We start from the raw sequence: 22,687 nt of genomic DNA, 5'->3' as shown, positions 1-22,687 counted from the left end.
TGTGGCTTGTGACAAGAGAGTTTATTGATATTTTATCATGATAATTATTAGGCGTGTGCCACAAAAATCAATTCTCATCAGAATCGGGATTCTCATTTACTACAAATTGATATAATATGTCCCTAAATCGACATTTTGAATAAAATGAAATTGACTTGATTCCCTGACGCTTCTGTTATAGGTCTGATGCGTGCAAGCTTGCGTGACGCACCAACGACATGCGCAAAAGAAATTGTACTCACCTGAAGGCTCGATGGGCAGGGTGTTCGGCAGATATATTTTAGACCATCAGCAAGATCCAAACACTGAGTCTTTGGTGGGCATGTGCTGTTGAGCGCACAAGCATCTATGTCCAATTCACAGTTCTTGCCAAGAAAACCTGCAAAAGGATATTGGTGACCAAATACAGTATTTAATCCGCAATTCAATCACAGAAGGGTGGCTGGTCTGTCATTTTGAAGAATAAAAAATTCTCTCTTCTCTCTTCATGTTGATTTACTAGGACATTGCATTTAACATGCACACCTTGAACTTATGGAAAAATATTGCATTACTTCAGCAAAATATGAGCACTTGTGTATTCACCAGTGCCTATTCAAACATAATTTAGAGCTTAACCTTTCATAGAACTACCATGAGGGCATTGATTTAGTACACTTCAGATACAGTCATGGTATTTGGGGATAGTCGTAGATATGATATATGGCAAGACTTGTGACAGAGTGAGGCCAGCGAAAATAGTAAAAAGAAAAAAAAGATACAGTCTTAATACCACATGACACTACAAGAAAGAAAAAATGAACCGCTGTAAAGGAGGAAAAAAAAAACTCAACTATGTATTACTCTGGGTTTTACACATCCTCTTACAGACCAGCCACTTATAAATGCAGTCATGTTGTATGACTTTATTCCGCAGTGGTGTCCAGAACCCAGGGGTCTATTTTCTTACAAGTGAAACTGCCTCTATGGAACTTCACCATGAGATGTAGCAGATGATGCGTGTGAGTGTAAGAGGCTTAGGTTTACTGAGATAAAAGATGAGATTTAGGCTGGAGAAGGTTCGCCCTGTGGAAATTCGTTACGATAGATGTGTGAACACATCTAGCACCAGTTTACTTAGAGAGTTAGGAATCCCCGATGGAGGATTAAGTCAGACTGCAAAGGCATCAGAAAGAAAGCTTCACCCGGTGGAGTGAAGTTATATAGTCAATTTCTGTTTACATTAAAATGTACAGCAAGTGTAAGTATTAAGTCAGGGAGCAATCACTATGCATTTTCTACTATGAATTAACATTATTCACAGGTCCACAATGTTTAACGGTCAGGGAGTCAGGGGAGTCGATGTGAGTAGAGTGACAGTTACTCTGGGTTGGGTGTGAGAAGGAGGTGTCAGAATTTAAACAATGTAATTAATTTACTTTGGGATTAAAAAAAAATGGCAAGTTCCCACTTAAAAATAAATAAATAAACACCTTCTACCGAATGAATTTCAAATTCAACAAAGAATTGCATGATACAATCACGGATAAGGTATAAATCCTCTAATTCTTTCTTCATCCGTCCATTCTGTGAACAGTTTATCCTACTGTACTAATATAATACTAGAGGGTTTGACAAAACAATCCGGTGAGAATAAGGTGATCAAAAAGTTAACCTTTATGAGTAACTTTGTTTTAGAATTTTTTTGTAACGAAATTTGAATTTTCTTATGCGAAAAGATATTGACTAGCTATTGTAAATGTAGCCTAAAAGAATCAGTGACCCGAAGTATAATGTTCATGTTTCTTAGAACACATATCTGAAGTCATATCAGGCAAGGATTTGAACACTTTAAAATCTGAGAAAGTTTAACATCTCACCAGATGAAATTGGGAGAAAAAAAAATCATCATCAACCCCAAAAGATTTCCACTGAGCTCATTCCTAAGGCATCATCCAAAAAGAGGTTGGCTTATTTTAATGTTGCTCTATATGTGTGTGTTTGTGTGTGGTTGTCTATGTGTCAAATTCCTGCTTTGGAAAATTAAGTTGAAGATTTTCTTTTTTTTTTTTGTATAAGTTTAAACATAATTTACCATTTGCTATGGCCTAGCTGTGACATGACCGTTGTATTATGGCTATTATATCCCAAAAGCATTTGGCCGCATTAATAATTTAAATTTTGATGACATTTTGATGGTTCAACGCTGTTTTGTTTTGATTTTGTTTCACTTTATAATATGTAAAACAGGACTTACAAGTCTCTCCAAATTGCTTGCATACATGAACAGGGAGACTGACTTGATATCATGATAATATTTTCAACTTAAGGTTTCATCTTCTTCTCTTACCTTTGATTTACATTTACATTGTTACATTATATTTCAACCCAAATAAACAAGCTTCAAAGTGGAACTTTGAGCATATTGTCCCAAATTGATTCACCACGTATGTGACGTATCATCAATAATGGGTAAACGTCACGAGTGATGACATATAGGTGAGAACAAAACATTACATTATTTTTATTTGTTTTAGTATTACCGTATATCACTAGAGTGCACGATTATTCAAAAGGCATTTCAAAACTTTGACTTTGAAGTTTTTTTTAAAACCTTTACTCTCTCGGCAGTGACCACGTTAATCATTATAAACAAAACATTGAACAGCATCCTAACACAAGCTGCTTGAATGCAAAAATAAAAAGTATTGAATCAAAAGTAGAAATACACTTGTTAGAGAAAGACACCCCATGTGACTATGAATTACATTTGGACAATTTGCCGACTTTTGGATGACATGATTATCTGCCTGCCAGCATCTATTATCTTAGCGGTTTATCCTAGCCTGTCCCAGCCATCTTCCAGCTGTAAGGGGGTACACCCTGAACTGGATATCTGCCAGATCCTTTCGGTATAAAGCATAGTACACATTTTGGGGTTGAATGCATTTATTTAACATGAGTGTGCTGACTTTTGGACATGAGAGCTTCCAGTCATTATTTTATGAATCATTTAAAGTGGAACTGTCCTGAATCAGAGCAAAATGGATGTTGTTCTGGCTAAATGAATATTATTCAATAGAATTCAACAATACTTTGTCCTTGCCAGTGAGCTCAATTAGAAAATAAACAAAACAAAGCAAAAACTATGCCATTTGCGACACAACCAAAAGTGTCGTTCTGCCTCAGTAAAATGTTTCAAAAGATGATAAAGCAACTGCCAGACACTATCCATGGCCTGCCAACAACGAGGGGCCCTCATGAGGGCTCGCTCACTTTCCATTTTGTGAATGTAAATTCAGGTCTCAGCCGGTGAGGCAAAATAAGCAATTAATGGAAAATTATTTTGATGGGAGTTTCAAGATAAATTAGTGCAATTCCAATGCATTATTGGAGTCTGTTAATGAGCTTTGTGATTTCTTTCTGCTGTCAATCATGGGCCAAAATTGTTAAACAGAGACATGTTGTCTGGAGCACTCCAGGCTTTTCATTGCTGCCACAAAATGCGCAACTGAAGACGTTTTAATTATTTCTGCAAGGAGGCAGCGCAGTGGAAGAGTGGCTTGCGCTGATTTTTCACATGGAAACAATGCTTGAATGTTTAAATTGTGGTAGTCTCACGCCTTTCCAAATGGAGCTCAGATTTCTTTTACGGCTTCTCTATTGCTTCAAACAACATTAAGAAAAAGTAATTGAAGGGTGCACTAGAGTTTGGTTCATAAAGAAAAAAAGCATGGTGCATATACATTTAAGAATCTGATGCAGGATAATCACTTAATTCAAACTTGCCCATCATGTAAAATGTGGCAAACCCAGCGTACGAAATAATAATGTACCACTTATACAATAATAATTGTACACTTTAGGGGAATCTTCATCATGGTATTTCTTTAGCTTGTTAACAGAAAAGTCTCATGTAATTTATCTTAGGTTAACTAAATTGTCTACAGTTGTCAATACGAGTTTGAATGGTTGAAAAAGAGTGACGCTCGATCAAGGTATGTCCCAGCATCTTGGTCAGAGTCATTAGTGATATGCTCCCTCATAATCTTGCAGCAGATAAGCAGTATTAAAAATAAGTGGCTGTAGTCATTTATATGACTTGGAAAAAAAAAATACATGCAGAATTTAATCACGTCGATTTTCCTAGCTCAATTTCCTGAGGCAAATTGTGTTTTAGTTGAGGGATGGCACTGGCAAAGGCTAATCACCACATTTTTCTGCTAACATTGAAAAGGCCAGAGGATCCCTGGCTTAGACTCAGAGGCCGTATTCACTGAACATAAGTGCATAACTGCTTGCCACCATGGCTAAAACCAATATGTATTCACAAAGGCCTATTTGAAAAAGCTACATACCTGTGGGACACTGGCATTCATAGTGCCCTAGCAAATCAAAGCATGTGCCATTATGCCGACAGGGGTTGGAATGACATTCGTTGATCTCCGTCTCACAGTGTGTTCCTGAGGAAAAAAAAAAAAAGTTTTAACTATGCAACTAAAATGTATCTGTTCAGAAGTGATTACAAAAACATTGAAGCCACAGCCACCTGATAGACATTCAGGTGATAAGTTGAACTTGAGCTGCTTCGGTGCTAAGCAAGCTTTTTCCTCCAAAAAATGCATGTTATTCTATCTTAATCTAATTTACTATGGATCAGACGACAACCCACAAATGCTCTTTCATTTTCATGTCTTTTCTGCTCATAAACTTGCCCTCGCAGCAACATGGCAGGACGGAAACAGTTGAACCCTGGCCAATTACAACATTGTCCTCATTTGCATTGCACGCCTTGCTTGTAAAAGCAAATGAGGATAATGCTGTAATTGTCCCACAGTGTTGTCATGGAGACCACCGTCAAATCATTGAAATACATCCATGACATCCACACGCACGTCACAAAACGAAGAATCTGTCTGTCTGTGCCTACGCCCATTAACCCATCCCGTCACAACCCATAGCCAAGTAGGATGTAACCTGGCTACCAAAGTCAGAGATGTAAAAACAGGTTTGCACTGACATGTGTGTTAAGATGAGCCCGTTTTCATGCCAAGTACAGTCGACTTCCTCCGATCAAATTTCTTTCTCCGATCACCTTGCTTTTTTCACCAAGACTATGCCAACTCACATTCTACACGTTACAACAGCATGGCTTTATAGTAAAAAAGTGTGAGTATTAGATCTGAGTGTCTACACTCCAGATCAGTCTTTCATTGAAAATGTGCATTATGAAACAAACAAACAAGAAAAATAAAACCCAACAACGGTGGGTTTCTCCGTTGTTGTGTTTTATTTTTCTTGTTTGTTTGAACAGGTCATTTCACCGATGTTTGCAGGTAATTTAAAGGAAAAGTGATGTAACAGGGTGGTAAACATGACCCCGTCCCATCCTTTTTGGAAGGTGTGCATTGCAGTTATAACATTCAAAGTTAATGGATATTTTGTAATAAGAATATATTTTCAGTTTGAAAATTAAAAAGCAAGTATTTGTAGTGTACTTCTTTAAAATGTAGTTTTGAATTTTATTAGCCAAAAATGGCATTCTGTTTTGGGCGGCTCGGGAGGAGAATGGTTAGCACATCCGCCTCACAGTTCAGGGACACAAGTTCAAATCCACCTCGCTTCGGACTTCCTGTGTGCATGTTCTTCCCTGGGCAGCCAGTCCAGGGCGTCGCCCGCCTACTGCCCATTGACAGCTGGGATAGGCACCAGCAGGCTTGCGACCCCGATGAGGATAAGCGGCTACAGAACATGGATGTATGGATGGTATTCTGTTTTTAAATGCATTTATTATTAACATAGCGTACCCATTTCATTAGAATTGGGTTTGTAGATATTTATGTGATGTTCTGCTACAGCAGAAGTCATGTTCTTACACTCTTGTCGGTGGAGGCAGGGTGTTTTTCCAAATCAAGCTAGTAACTCCAAAATGTGCTCATCAATAACAGAAGACATGAAAAAAATCCTGCAATGTCTCACGCACTTACATGTAACAGCAGAAGAAGAAGGAGGCAAAGATTGGTATCCAGCTGAGTAGATGTTTTACCTCAAAATACAAACTGAATCAAAAATTGGTTCAATGTACACATCCTCGCAGAGTATGTACTCCACTTTGGAATTGCAAAGGTATAAAGTGTTTAAAAATGTTGCCATTTTAACAAGGGTACGTTTGGCATCATGATGGGGTAACTGGATAACATGTCGGCCTCAAAGTTAAATTTGGACTAAGTTCAAATTAGGTCGACATGCAGCATCCACTTCAACCTGTGGGCCTGGAAGGGGGCTCCTCCCACCTGTGGTCCCTTCTGGAGGTTTCTGATTTTCCCCAAATTGGGGTTTTTGAGTTTTTCCTTCCCCTTCTGGGAGCTTTGACAGGGGATGCTGTTGTGTACCTTACATTGAAAAGATGTCTCTGTATGACCTCTTTTCATTCTGTGAAGCCCTTTGAGACTTCGGTGATTTAGGGCTATATAAATAAAATTTGATTGATTGATTGATTGATTGACTTTTGTCCAAGGTCTCCTCTGTAGCATTTGTTCGCATGCACGCATGCGCACATGCACACATACACGCACACAACATGCTAGAGTGGGTTTCTGTGTGTTTTGTTTGACCACCTGTGGATTATAATTGACTTATGACAAGAACAGATCCTTGCCAAAAATTGGCTGGGATAGCAGCTGCTAGTTCGATCCAGCTGCTAGCCAATAATGCATGTCTTGAATGAATGAATGAATGCATAAATAAGTAAATAAATAAATACAAGCGCAACAGCATCTGCTGTGGTGACTCTGTTTCCTCCAGCTATATATCTGTAATAGTTGGTCGACCAGTCAGGACGTCTAACAAATTCCACATTATTATATATATTCCACGCTCTCTCTCTCTCTCTCTCTCTCTCTCTCTCTCTCTCTCTCTCTCTCTCTCTCTCTCTCTCTTTTTAATGCATCTTACTCATCAAATAACAGGCAATGTTTTTATTTTTTTTTCAATACGCAAACGCAGGTGCATTGTGACTCGTATGCTCTTTGTATTTATGTGTTTTATTTTTTATATATATTAATATGAAATTAAATGTCTTCAATGCCAGCATAATTAAGGCCAACAAGTGTTCTAGGGTGGAAAATCCTTGATAAAAACAACCTCCATTCTAGTGCTTGAAAAGTACACCCAGGCTTATGATCAGTGATAGAATGCAGGCAGTGCTTGAAATTAAATTGGTCTTTTTATGCTGCATGGCTTGAAAATTCAAGCGGCAAAAAGAAAAAAGAATCCCAAGATGATGGAAAATGATAAATTTTATCATTCATTAAGACCTGCCATAGGACCAAGAGACAATTTTCTATTACTGAAGCGGGAGCAGATTTAAGCAGGGGAAAAAGAAGTGGAAAATCTTTTCCATGTAAGGACTTATCTGACTGACAGGTGAGAGTGTCAGGGTTTACCGTTAGATCAGCGAAATGCACTGCTTTGTCTCACAGGAAGAAAAAAAAAAAAAAATATATATATATATATATATATATATATATATATATATATATATATATATATATATATATATATATCACTGCAGTAGGCCCGCAGGAATCTAAGTCTCACTGTCTATGTTGGTCAAAGATAACCTTAGAATGTGAACAAAGCATAAGTAAATCTAAGATGGCACTGTATTGAATACCGTAGGAGAAACACACAGGGTAGAACCAAATCATGAAAAAACATTGTAATGGGCTTTTGAAGATATGTAACATGACAAATGAGTTCATCTGAAAGCAACATATTTCTTGGCAAAGTTTGTCTTGAGCTACTCTTCATACATAATTCTGCATAATGGAGGATGACAGCAGAGCTATGACCAAATAGATGATACTTTGAAGCTACGGCATGTCATTTCTATTCAGGCTTATAAGGATACATTTTTTAAAGGAGTTTTCATTTCCAACCTAATTGTAAATGTGCATGAGAAATCTTCCATTCACCCTATACATAATCACCCCTCTGGATTTGCGTTCCTTGTTTGTTTTTAGAGCAGCCTGGTGCCATTTATATTGCCACAAGTTTTATCCATGGTCCAAGTGGATAGATAATTAAGAAGTGGTTTGCTAGATTAAATTGATCAATTTTCAAATGACAAGCGTATAAACTCTTACGTTCAACAAAGATGAAGGTATACCAGTTGAAATTTGCTCAGGAAAAAATGTGCCGTGTCAGCTGCTAAAGAGCTCAGGGTTTGGAATGCATAAGGCCATATCTACCACATTATGCGTTTAGTGTAATTCCACAAGTTGTCAGCATGCCCCAAAAGACCTTCGTCTAGTGAATATGTAAAAGATTGTTAAGAGAAGAGTGACACAAGACAAGGAAGCAATTACTGTATAACATACTGTATCTTAAACTGTTCTGTGATTTTGTTTTTCTAGTTGTATGTTGCACCTGCTCAGAGAAGAGAATTAAAAAGCCACTGACAGACAGACCTTTGAACTGGTAGCAACTCCATCTTTCCAGGCACTCAATCATCATTTGTTGCAAACATGACCACAGCAATTCTGACCTCAGAGTGGAAGTCAACAGTCCTATACGTCACAGACCCCTCTTAATAGGTACATGTGTAATCCACATGTTCCATCTCAACCTTTAGCTTTTCATGGTAAGTCATGACTGTTGTGAACTGCTGCAAGTACTTGTACTTTGTATACATGTGTGAGTGTGTGTCATTTTCTTCTGCTTATCCGGGTTTGGGTAGAAGCTTTAGCAGGGAAGCCAAGGCTTTCCTCTCCCTGGCCACTTCCTTCAACATTTTAGGGAGGATACAGTCTTAATGGAGGTGTTCCACTCCAGCTGGGAGACATAATCGCAGCAGCATGTCCTGGGTCACCTCAGGGGCTTCATCTTGGTGGTGCATGCCTGAAACACCTCACCAGGGAGCGCGTCATTTGGCATCCAAACCATATATAGTGTCTGAGCCATCTCATAAGGGAGAGCCCAGACACCCGTCATAGGAAACTCATTTCAGCCGCTTGTACTTGGGATCTTGTTCCTTCAGTCACGATGCACTGCTCATGCCCATAGATGAGAGCAGGAATGTACACCAACCCATAAATCCAGGCCTTGCCTCAGACTAATACAGAGTCTGCATCATAACAGTCACTGCACCAATCTGTCTGTCCATCTCCCGCTCCATCATACGCCCACTTGTGAACAAGACCCCAAGATATTTGAACTCCTCAACTTGAGGCATGTTTTTATCCATGACTAAAAGAGGGCACTCAAACATTTTCTGACTGAGGACCATGGTCCCAGATTTAGAGGTGCTGATGTTCATTCCAACAGCTCCACACTCTATAGTGTCCTTACACGTCAAAGGAGTTTGGCACCACTTACTTCTGAAGTAGTAGCTGTAGAAATACCCACAAAAAATGGTCAAACTACTCGATGTCCACAAAACACATGTAAAATGTTTTGGGCAAATCCCCATGCAATCTCTGTGAGGATGTAGAGCTGTTCCATAGGCAAGAAAAACTCCATTGCTCCTCCTGAATCCAACATTCAACTTTCTGACAGAGACTCCCAGTATAGATCATACTGGAGAGGCTGGATCTCGGATCCCTATGTATTTGCAACACATCCTATGGTCCCTGACCAGTAGACCAGCCTGCCAATCCAAACTTTAGGGTTAATTAATCCAGAGGTACTATCCTCAATGTCCATTCAATGCTTTATAGGAGTGTCAAACAGACAAACCCACAACATCCAGACCCATTAGAAACTCTGGACGTACGTATCTCATCCACCCCAGGGGCTTTGAAGCCAAGGAGCTTTTAAGACACAACTTCAATCTCAGAGATAGCGAGCCCAGCTCAGAGTATCCAGATTACTCTTCGACCGCCTCAATAATGGAGGCACAGAACATGGTCCACTTGGGCTCATTGTCCCTCGCCTCCCTCAGGACATGTGAGAAATTCTGCCATGGGTGCGGATTGAAACTCCTTCAGTCAGCTGACTTTGCCAGGCATTTCCAGCACACCCTGACAATACATTTTGGGTCTGCAACATAGGATCAGCATCAGCAGATTTGGATTCTTTCCTCTGTACATTGGTTTTGGTGGAAACAAAAGCACTCAATATCAATCTTTGGCATCTCATCGAAGTAGCAGCTACCTTCTCCGCCCTGCCCCATTCCTCCAACGCAATGCAGAATTTTCTTCATCTGAGAAATCAGTCTTGCCATCTTCATTGCCAACCATCAATAACGATCTGTCATATCACTCTGTGGTGCCAGGAATGGCCCTGTGAATGTCTTGACATCACATCTGCTCCCAAAGTGGCCGTCCTATAAAACTAGGGTGATTTTAGGAGAACTGTTTTGGCAAATACAGGATGAGACAAAAAAAAAAAAAAAAAAAAAAAAATATATATATATATATATATATATATATATATATATATATATATATATATATATATTGTAAAGCCAGCTATTCATCAAATTTGTTAATATTGCTCCCTTTACCAATAAAAATCTCAATTTGGGATACCTGGATGTACTCTTTAAGACATATTTTCCGAGATTTTAAAAACGCCTTAAGACAGTTAGGCTTTCGAGATTCAAAGTGTACGGAAGAATCTCTCTGGTTTCCTTCCTTTCCGAGGACATGGTGATCACAGATATGACAAAGTTGTCTCACCTGTGAATCCATCTGGGCATTTGCACATGTACTGTGGAGAAGACAACATCTGGTTGGTTGTAATACACGTGGCTCCATTCAAGCATCTGTTGGGTTTTATCAGACATGCATTGCTCGCGTATTGACAAAACTCGCCCATCCATCCTGGGGTACAGATACACTGCAACAAAACCAGAATGTAGGGACATTTGACGTGGTGTATTCATGAAGCTTGTTCTACTCTGCCACATTGGATTTGAAAATCTCAAAAATTGACTTGAGACTTATGACAATGGAAGTTGCGTGATTTGTGGAGCAATAACCAAAAACGAAAAACAGAGACGTTACGTCACACTGATAATGTCATAGTTGATATTTTGGAATTACACATTACAATGTCCGTGTTACTCAAACTAGTAACATTTTTATTTATGACTTTATTTTGATCTAATTACTGCATATAACAACATAGCACAAACTTTACACAATCTCTATGATGTTATCAAAGCAATTTCCAACCTATGTTTTCCATTGGAATCAGCAGTTTGATATATTAAATGAAGATTAATCTGCTCAATTATTTGTGGTGTGCTTTTGAATCATGTCAGTTGCTTGACTTTTTTTGTAACTCGCCATGATATGTGGATCTGCACATACATGGACAATATCCAATTGCATTTCGTAACTATGTACTATATACGTACTATATATTAATATATACTCTTTCAATGTTGCGACAGTGTTACTGGCAATGCCCCACCTAAAAGTGTTTCTGTGCTTCCGGGCCCTGCCCCAACATCTCATTTAGCAATAGGTTGCTCAAGGGTAGCACGGTGGCAGACTGGTGGTTAGCACGTTCGCCTCACATGTGGAGGCTGTGTACATGTGTACATGCCCTCAACGTCTTGTGTGAAATCAGAGGCCGCTAAAAACTATTCAAAAGGGTCAAAATCAACTCAAAGTGATTCAAAAGACAAACTTAGGTTGCCTGTTGCGGGCGAATAACTTTCTGTTATCCATTTCGGGGTTACACTTTAAGTCATCAAAATAGTAAACTTACTGACTTGTGATTCTCATCTCCTGCTGATCCCCACCCTCTCCATCACTAGAGCTACACATGAATAAATTACCATATTAATGAGCCAATTATTTTTTATGTCGAGTGAATACAGTAGCAATTGATAACTATACTAAGGAGTATGCGAAATGGGCGCTCTGAAATGAATTTCTATTTATTGGTGATTTTTTTTTTTTTTACTGGAGCAGCATATGCCCCAGCTACCTTAGTAGCTTGTGGCCTAGTGAAATGTATCTGGCTTCACGGCTGCTTGTATAGGAAGTAAGAAAATCCTTCAGAATAAAACATAGGCTATCTTCTAAAGTATGAAAGGAACGGCATTGGGATGATTTTATTTTGAAGTTACTCCCATAAACATGGGCGTGACAACGATCTAGCCATCTACTTGATCATTATTAGCTATGAAATTTGCATTGTGCAAATATTTGTGTCATGTTTTAAAAAAAAAAAAAAAACTATGACTATAATGCCTATATCATTTTGTAGAGCAGTGCGTGCAAACAAAGCATCAACATGGAGCATGTATTTAATAAGTTATTAATTCTCTCTAAGGTCTAATTCAACAAGACTGACAATAATAGAGAGTATGGATTCATCAAGAAAGAGTCTTGGGTGTCATAAAATTCATGTTTGTGACAAATGCACAAATATATTCAAATTAATCCAGGTGTCTTGTCAAGCAGTACGTCCATATTTAATGATTACAGGTAGATTAGTGCTATGTGTAGACAGATTGTACCATTCTACTTGCTCGTTCCAATTTACATTTATTTCATTTTATTTTTTGGGTGGTGGGGGGGTGGGTGAGAAGACACAATACACAGTATATAGAGATGCAACAGCAATCTTTAATGGATGTGAAGTGAATATTGTGAATGGATGTTAAGAGCTGGAGCCAAAAAAGACAGTTTTTATTAACATTCCATATTCAGATGAAAAATGTCATGGATGCGCACAGCTAATTTGAAGCATCTGTCACGATCAAACTAATCAATGTCATATTACAGGAGCTCACATGATCCTTCCAGGTGCAACACGAGACACATTTCTGGGGCCTCTGAGTATTTGATTATGACCGAAACATTGAATTACTCACCTGATATCCGGCAATTACACTCAAACACAATCCCTCATTTAGACAGTTGATATTGAGCAGGCGGCAGTAGTCAATTACTTCGCCACAATTCTTCCCCGAAAAGCCCCGCAGACATCTGTTGAAAAGAGTTGAGTGTCAGAAAATCATTTCACCCTAAGCCTCAGGCGATAACAAGCTATATTTTTACGCCATGTCTGGACTCATACGTTTCTTTTCTATTATGTTGAATGGATGAGAGCGTTCATCAAACATTCTTCTGCCTCTACAGCGATAATAGTGCATATTTTCATATGACACATATGTTCAATGTCATGCTAAATAAGCTATGGATTTACCTAAGTGTGTATCATCAAATTGAATCATATATATATATATATATATATATATATATATATATATATATATATATATATATATATATATATATATATATATATATATATATATATATATATACATTAGTTCTCTGTGTGTTTATGACCATTATAGTATACAGTACATTGTGTGATTTAGACATGGCAACTTCAGAAATATTCTGCGTGAAAAGGTGAAAAACAGGCTACACAGACGAGTTGCCAGTCAATCCTTATACACATACCCTGTGGATGCAGTCACAGTGAGTGCAAATTTAACCCACACCACTTGTATAAAAATCTGGTGTGAATCACTACAGCATCAGTTACTAAATGATGAATATTTTCCCATTGCAAACTTGTACTTTTTTGAGTCTGCAACCCGAGTCCAAAAAACTTTATTCCCCTCCTTGTGAAACTCTCTATTTTTCTGGCAAGTGTACAGTATTATTCAACTCTATAACAAAGAACTATTAATCACTATGCTGAATATGCTGCCTTTGTTACAATATGTTTTCAGTTTGATAAGTATCTTACCGACCAGGGGTGAGAATGGAATAATATAATCTACAAGAAAAATGTAACACAGAAGAAGAATGTTCTCTCCAAGAAGACTATAATCTTAAAGAACAATGTGTTTCTATGTTGTTGGAACTGCAAAAATACTTTTCATTTTAATCATTTTTTTCAATTCATCATTTCATAAACTTTAATAACATCTCACTCTCTGTCAAGTCAACGCAGCAGTTGAGGAGAGGCATATCAGGTACATACTGCTTAAACGGACAGTGTGTAAAATTTAGACCATTTTTCATGAAAAAGGAATCAATTAAATGATTGTGAATTTCAAAAACTTGCAAATTAACCCTTACACACTTTCCCTTTAAGTGAGAGGCATACACAATACATAATGCACATCATATGTATATACTTTCCACAGATAATATTATTTTAAAAAAACATAGATTCCATCGGTGAAAATAGATACATCACTTTTTGCTGTATTCTGCTAATTGTAAGGAGCTGGTCTGAACCGAAAAAGCCATGATGGATGTTTTGCTTTGGTTTTTTGTCCCAGTCCACTTTTGGTCACAGCTGAGCACTTTTTGCTATTCTAATACTAGTGGACATAGGCTAAATTTTTTCAGGTATTGATTAAAAAAAAAAAAAAATACTCATTTGAGTGTTGATATAAACAACATTGCAATGTTTGTCATCAACGAGAACGAAGGTAACTTGTGGAACAGTATACACAGTTTGGGGAAAATCATGGCAGGTGACAGAGAATATAAAGTGAGTTTTGACTTTAAGGCCACAGGCAGAAAAACTTTGTTAGCATTGTTAAATCTTTATTATAAAATATATTTTGATTATCATCATAGGAGGAAGGCCATTTTGTGTACTCAAGAGAAAAATTGTGTTCAAAATGAAGGGTAGCAAGAACGTGATAAAATGGTATCCAGCATGTGTATTTTCAGGCAGAACAAAAAGAACAGTCATTGTTCGATTGCTGTGTGTGTTTTCTGTATTTCACCTGCACACATAATCACGTCCTCTGGACACACAGGTGGCATTATTGAGGCACGGTGATGGGCTGCACATGTTGCGCTGCACTTTCTTGCATGCTGGGAGCATGTCACCATCTGCACACACACATTCCGAGGCCTGCACACAGGGCCAGAACAAACCAGGTCATGTGAAAACACGGCTGGATTTCACACATGAGTGAACGCTTTTTATCTAATGGTAAAATTGTGCCTTCAATCAATGTTTGAATGAATTAAAAAAAATCATATTTGCAATAGTAGGTTATACACATTTTAATATTGAAAAGTGAGATCTTCAAATTCAAAAAGCCATACAATGAGGAAAATGAGCAACATTTTCTGTGTGATGTGGTAAGAAGGCAGGTAGAAAGAGCCTGCTTGCACTGTTATCTTTCTGGCCATTCAGCTAGCCTGGTCAACAGTCAATTTCAAATATGCATTCCATCAACTTTTTCCATTTGAAATAATCATTTTAAATCTTTGTCTAGTATGCCCAAGATATGTTTCAATAAAAATGAAGTGCTGCAGACAACACAACTCTTCAGTGGGGCTTAAATGAAGAGTGTCATGTTAGCTCTTTCATCCTTATGTTGCAGCTCGCCATGGTTTGGAAAAATAAATAATGCTTGGTTCAGATCAACGCTGGTCAATGCTGTTTGCGTGATTGGGTGATAGGGCGATAGGGCGACATCTATAGGAAGTGTTTGGTGCGACGGGACTTGGTTCTAGACAGCCAATCAGTTTTGGGAAGGTGAAAACAGGAAACAGAAATATAGCATGGCCTTCCAGATTAAAAGCGCATACGTCAGCCACATATGAAAATCTGGTGGCGAGTGGTTGATCAACTGGAGGGAGTGACAGCTGTTGTTATAATTACACATCAAACATACCGTAGAGTAGCTTTCAACTACTAGGGATGACTCGAATACTGTTGCGGAAGCCCGAGATATTGCTACCTATGTATCAACGTTTTTTTTTTTTTTTTTTCTGCTGTTTGGAACATCGCCTCACTCAAAAGGTAATGTATTGTAACATTTAATGTGGTGTTTTTGAAGTGCTTAGAATGTTTTACATCGGTGCTTCTCAGTTACATTTTGCCAAGCCCCCCCTAGGAAAGAGAAACCTTTTTTTGTGTATCCCCACTTGATGCGCTGACTATAAATTTATTATCCAACACCTCCCTTAGCACGTCTCTGGTTCCAACTTTAATGTGAAAAAAAGAGCATAAATAGAAATCCAACAAATTAACACAAGATCAATATCAATCTCTTTTTGAAAGTGCATGCAATTATTCAAACAAATTGTTGCAACTTCCCATTCCCATTGCTCATCTTCAGGAGGAACTCCTGTATGCTACTTTGGCTTTTACAATGAAGCCTTTTGATCCTATTTTAAGAAACTGTATTGATTTTCATGTACTATAGACAACAAATACTGCATGGGAAATTAATTTCTCACATTGCAAATTTGATCTTGCTGACATGCATTTGACGCACAATCAGGGACAAATGCAGAGTCACAGTAGGTTCCTGTGAAGCTTCCAGGGCAATGACAGACCAGACCTTTGGGAGTCTCCTCGCATATGCCTCCATTTCTGCATGGATTTGGATCACAAGTGGATTTTTTCGCACAAGGCAGGTCTGCAAAAGAGAACATATTACTTTTATATAATAACCTTTATTGGATTTAAGAACGGTTTCACTGTGTTTTCAAAATTGCAAACTCCACACAGGAAAGCCAGAGTCAGAAGCGAACCTGCAACCTTTTACTGTTGGGTGGACGTGCTTAACAACGTGCTTGTGTTATGACAAAGGATGCATTGTTAATCTGTGACTCTATACACTTTGCAGGGATGTCAGGTGAACAAATGAGCATTTGGGTCAGCGTCAACGTGAGCCGTGTTGCAGTTTCTGTTGGGTAAAATCACTATATCGTTACAAGCAGCTTTATCTTCTTTTTAATGCTACATATCTCTGATTTGAGGACACGGTGATGATTTATTTAGCATTCTAAATTATGTATTCAATGAATTCAAAGCATATGTGCATGTCAGTCTTTCCCACAGCATTGTATACGCCTGAAATAATGTATAAATGATGTTAGTAATTTTAAGAAATCGGGAATTACTTAGTTTTCAGAGTATGCCGGGATGTGAGTCTGATTTGTATACTTATTTTCCATGCAATTAAAGTAGGTAAACATATTTTCAACAATCAAAGCACCTCAAATTATCTTACTGTTTATAATTCAGATAAATAGGCCTGAGCAAGAGAGGCCTATTGTAGAAATACATTTGCTAATGCAGCTGGACACATCATCTTCCTGGAATTATTGGGTGTTTCGCGTCTTGCAACATCATACACCGTCATCCAGGTGACCCAGCTGGGGCTGATTAGACCCCAGCTTGTGTCCAGATGGCACGCCACCTACCACAAATCCATGGGTCGCCTCTCTTGAGCCACAGCTCGGTGGTGTTTCGGATGGCTCTCCTCTTCAGTTGTCCGACGATGCCCAAGCACCCCAGTGCGTTTGCCAGGGACCGGGCCGCAAAGCCTCTGCCGCCTACCTCAAATGGAAAGCACTTTGCACTCCATCCTGATAGCTGACATTCACTAACCAGTCCCGCATACTTGGAGAGCTTCCTTTCAAAGGCTTCTTCCAAACGGTCTTCCCACGGGACTGTCAGCTCCAGCATTACAACTTGCGTGATGGCATGTGACACAAGTACCACATCAGGAAGGGTGGTGGCTGGGAAACTTAAGTTGCTGTTCACGGTCCACTAAGAGTTGCCAGTCTCTTGCCGTGGTCAGGAGGTCTGCTGGTGCTTTTCTGGCCGGGGCAAACAACTCCCCAGCCCTAACAAAGCTGATGGTCTTCTTGTCCCATCTTGTCCAAGCCCCCTGTTGTCTCATGCTTTGGAAGATCTCATTTCTTGTGCCGCTGGGCTCACCTCCTCTTGGACCAGGCGCCACCTCTCCTTCCCCCTGGTGTTTCTTGGTGAAGTCGGAAAGGATCCCAAACCCGCTCTGCCCCGAGTGACAACAACCAACAGGGCCTTGTGACGCAGCCTAGTTTCCGCCGCTCTGCTCTCCACTTCCTCCCATCCTGACTTGGATTCCAGCTTTGGCCACCTTTGGATCTCTTGAGTCTCAATTGAATTGTTATCACTTATTGAGTGAAAATAAGTGGTGCACTTTTTGTGGTACAGCACCTAAAATAATTCTACCTTACAGTAAGTTTAATTAATTTGACAAAAGTGATATTCCAAATTTAAGTCATCATGACTTAACTTAGCCATTTAACTGAGATCCAGTTCAAAAATTGTGAAATAGTTTGATTGTTTCTGTCTCATCTTATTGTGTAATACCACATTCTGCCAGAGGTAACGTCAATATAGAGAAGTAAATATCGACGGTGCTGCTAGTGCTGTGCACCGAGGCCCAGAGAGCACGCAAGGGCGCATTAGAGGAAACAAATGTCCAGGATTACTCTGTAAATGGAATACTGGCGGGTTAGTCACGTTGAGTGGGTGGTATGGCATGTCGATGTTTGAATCAACTGCTGTCTTTGTAACAAATGGAAAAGACGAAAGTGACATATGCCATATCGTATTGATGGGAAAATTGGAGCCTCGGCCATTTTTTTTTTTTTTTTTTGCTTCTTTAGATGCCACTCTTTGTTTAAAGATGCAGTAAAATGTTAATGCATTTCTATTGTGCCAATGTTTATCTTTAAACAACAACAAGAAGTTTTTCAGGAGGCTTCATTTTCCCTACACTACCAAATAGAAGTCCGCACATTTGTAGATTTTCCTGTGGCAGGGTTCCTGCCACTCTACTCAAAGTTGCTTCGTGCCACTAAAAGCAAGACAGCCCCCCTCACTTCATGACAAATGTAAGATCCAACTAGCAGTAGTAAGTCAGTGTTTCATCAGAAGAGTTCTGAAAATATTTTAGGATGTTTGAAAGGTTCATTGGTGCCTTTGATATTTAGGAATAGCTGGTTAGGTCGAATGTATATTTTGAAAGAAGAGAACGTATCACATTCAAAAGCGATTTAGTGGATTTGCAAGGATTTGGTAAAGCAAATATAAACTAAATTGACGCACCAGAAGATTTTCAATATCCTGTTTCTGTTGAGGCGTGTACGCTATATTCCTGGCAGTGGATCTTTCTATGCACATTCTCTTTAATCCTCCTGCTGTATTACAAGTGCCCCTGTCCATGAAGCCCCTCATGGCCTCCTCTGTGGCAATCAATCTCCTTGTATTTATTTTCAGGGCTTGCTTGAGCTACAGCACATTTTCCACTCCATAGCTTGAGTTTTCCTTGACAGTTGGACCGGTCGTTGCTTAACATTTAAAGATTCTGGGTTACTTTTCCTCCTTCTTCTTTTCTTTTCTTTCCTTCTGTTGCTTTCTTTTTCAAATTTAAATTGGGGCAGGGCATCCACAAAAATACGTATTTTAAACACTGAAATGTTTATGTTGTGTTTTATGTGGTGCACGTTGTACTGCATGCCTCTAATACAGTGATGAACTAAAAATTCAATAGAAATAAAGGGATTCGATGCATCTCTGTCCACAGTCAATACTTTGGTTAACAAGGGTGATGATGGCATTCTTTTTATGATTTCTATTTGGCTGTCAACAAAATGAGACTGCGATAAACTCACATATCATAGCATAATGAAAATGGTCTAATAAGGATGGGAGGTAATACTTTGAAACACATAAGCCAGATGTAAATTGGAGGACAGTCAAAACAAAAGGAAATCTCATATGAAATATCCCATGAGCTTGGCTCATTATTCTGTGCACATAGACTTTGGCCTATGAGGGCAGCCAGCAATGGAGCAGGCACCAGCTTCTTGTTTGATTAATGGGGAAACTGCAGCAGAGAGGAAAAGGAGGAGGAAGCAAAAGCACCAAAGAACTCCCAAGAAGCTGATGGGACAGCAGGGAAGCATGAGTACGGAAAAGCACCCCGAGGAGCTGACACGCTAGAGACACCAGCAATTAAGCCCATAAAAATATTGTATCTCGCTAAAGCAGAGAGTATTAAGAGAAAAACATCCAGATCTAAGAATTCAAAGGTTTTGTCTAATGTTTGTTTAATTTGCCAATATTTACAGAGCAGTCACAATTTCACAAGCTTTGTTTTTTTTGGAGTTTATGGATACAATAATACGTAGGCCATTTACTTGACAAGCGACAATTCAATTGCATGGGTATTGAATTGAGCATTGATACTTTCAAGGTGCCCCTTTGAATTTACAATTAAAACATTTGATGTGATCATGAAGAGGTTCCGGATTTGCATCTTGACTGGGGGCTTTGTGTGCTTTGACTTTGCATTTTGTAGTTTTTGTAGGATGATTTGTGGATCTCCACCTGTTGCAAGTTTTGTCATTCAGCTCCTTGTTAATGATCAGCAAATTGCACATAAATTACTGAAGAGCTGAATGTGTGCTTTCTGTTATAGATTTCTTTGTGACAATGTTAATTACACTACAGCTGAATGGTATAATGTTCGGAAAAACTGACTTTTTATTTCAGAATGTGTACTATATGTATGTCTGCCCCAGTTTCAATTGTAAATTGCATATACAAAGAAAATGTAACTCTTTTCTACAACCATTGTGGATACTTTTAAATTATATTTTAGACTCACATTTAAATCAAGAAAGTGAGCAACTTATAAAACATAAACAAACAAAATAATACATTTTAAAGGTGTGCTAATAGATCACTGATGTTAGACACAAGGTTCAACATAAGAGAATTCAGTCATAAAATAATTTATACACGAGTGAACCAATAACATCTGGAAACACATAGAAATATCAAACTTGTGATTTATTGGCATCAGCTGGATCAATGCAATATAAATGACATATTCATCAGCGGCTGTAAACCTGTATTTTATAAACTACGACATGCTCCATTAGCCAGCAGCTATTTGCTTGTGCTTTTTGTGTGTTTTTTTTACAGCCACATAGGAGCAGTCGTAATGGTGGCTTCTGAAGTGCCTGATTTAAAGTGGCTGCTGCACTGATTATGATGACAAATACAAAGTAGGTTCAACCTTAAACCCTATACGCAAAAGCTGAGCTCAGATGGAATGTTTTCAGCTTTGACCTTTTTTCGAGAAAGGCTTTTGGGGAGAATGTCAGGGTGGGACATTTGCTAAAACTCCTCCTACCTGAGAATCCTGCATGACAGATGCATGTAAAGGAGCTGGTTGATACTTGAACACATGTTCCATTTGTACATACTCTGTCACAGTTTTCCTTCCCAATGACTTCAGAGCAAGTTGTTCCTATAGCAAAGAATAAAAGTTAATTGACAGAAAAACAAAAGATAAGGATAGATTCCTCTGCACTATGCACTAAGGTTCGAAGGTAAAGAGAGCTCCTCAATGCGCTACGGTGCTTTTAAACAACTTTTGGGAACACTCGAGTGGAGACACTGTACATCTCAGTGCCAAGAGAAAGAGCATGAAGAGGGAATGTAGAAGGGAACTGAGGCACCAGGAGAAAACCTTCTTGAGCACGGGGAGAACATGCAAACTCCACCGGAATGGAACCCATGACTTTTGCATGTGAGCAGACATGCTAAGTCGCCTCTTTTTCAAACCTTCTTACAAAGTGTTAGTTAGTTTATTAGTTAGTTAGTTTGTTAGTTGGTTAGTTAATTTTTGAATATCTGTAGTATATATTAAAATAAATAATGATCATACAGCAATTCACAGCAACTACTGTATGTTAGTAAGGGTTAGGGTTAAGGTATATAACAAATAGTGTTAATTTGTCAATGTTGTGTCTTTGCACCCACACAGGTATCTAGAGAAGTTATTTGATACCAAATAATACGTTAAATACGTTAAATTATTCTCCTAATTGTTGTTTAAATGACACATTTCGTTTTTTTAAATAAGCATGTATTCCTTGTTACTCCCAAAGGGGTGGAAAAACCATTTGGGGGGAAAAGAACTGATAACTGGTAGACGTTATCACAATAGAGTTCTAATTTACTCCAAATGCTCACACAGCAATTGTCTCTCTTGAGACCTGCATTATATTAACATAATCAAAGATTTCAGTGCATGTCGGTGTTTGATGTGACAAATCAATTAATATTTCATTGTTTGTCGAACTTATACAAACATGTAACCCGGACAGGAGTGGCAATTGTTTTTAACCATTGCACAGTATTTTGGCCAAATGTTTACAAATGCCTTTAGTTCAAAAGGCTTACTATATCAAAGGCAAAACATTACAAGAAGACAAAAAGGGGCTGAAATTTCACCGAGATGGTGACATCATGTCAGTTTGAAATGGCACGCCAAACTTAATTGTCACACTTCCAGGAAAGAACTACCCCTGGGCTATAACGTCACACGTAGAATGTGGAAGATCTTTTTGAAAAAAAAAAAAAAAAAAAAAGGACAATTCTGCACAAAGGTTAATATCATATTATAACATCTGACTTGATTCATAATATTAGGACTTTATTGGGGATATTAAGTCCATCTTAATTGTCATGCTATTGCAAGTCTTGTGCATCGTGTTTTTGATTTCCGTAGACAGGCTACGTCCAACTGGATGTTCTTGCGAATGCAACTGCTAATTTGGTTCCTAAAAGTAGACTTGAATTTAGACTTCCAAAAAGTACTTGACTTCCTAAAAGTAGACTTGAATTTAGACTTCCAAAAAGGTGGTATATTTTGTGGCACAGATGATGATGATTTGACGCAGGTTTGGTAGATTAGATTAGAAAAGCGCAGGTGGCTAGATTCTGTGCTTCGTGACGTATGGTTGTGAATAGCATCGTATTCATGGGAAAATCTCTCTGCAATATATACAAATCATGTAACGAATTATCATATTTGAGCATTTAATGAAATATAAAATGGAATTGCACCCTTGCACATCGGGGGAAGAGGAGATGGTGGCAGTGGTAGTGATGGTGG

The 22,687-nt window shown here is 38.5% G+C and overlaps 1 protein-coding gene across 1 annotated transcript in view; it reads right to left on the bottom strand.

Annotated features, from left to right (window-relative positions):
• eys (EGF-like photoreceptor maintenance factor) overlaps positions 1–22,687 on the bottom strand; it is a 206,135-nt gene that overhangs the window by 169,526 nt on the left and 13,922 nt on the right. Inside the window, exons 3-9 of the mRNA XM_088421408.1 lie at positions 20,918–21,034; positions 16,173–16,354; positions 14,702–14,832; positions 12,815–12,929; positions 10,662–10,821; positions 4,338–4,442; positions 243–379 (exon numbers count right to left, since the gene is read on the bottom strand). Of these exons, the coding sequence (XP_088277534.1) occupies positions 243–379; positions 4,338–4,442; positions 10,662–10,821; positions 12,815–12,929; positions 14,702–14,832; positions 16,173–16,354; positions 20,918–21,034 (947 nt within the window). The remainder of the gene's footprint in view (positions 1–242; positions 380–4,337; positions 4,443–10,661; positions 10,822–12,814; positions 12,930–14,701; positions 14,833–16,172; positions 16,355–20,917; positions 21,035–22,687) is intronic.

The sequence above is a fragment of the Hippichthys cyanospilos genome, chromosome 8 (assembly GCF_059441005.1).
Source record: "Hippichthys cyanospilos isolate Australia breed blue-spotted pipefish chromosome 8, RoL_Hcya_1.0, whole genome shotgun sequence".
Taxonomy (NCBI): Eukaryota; Metazoa; Chordata; class Actinopteri; order Syngnathiformes; family Syngnathidae; genus Hippichthys; species Hippichthys cyanospilos.
This window is presented reverse-complemented; position numbering and strand designations above follow the sequence as displayed.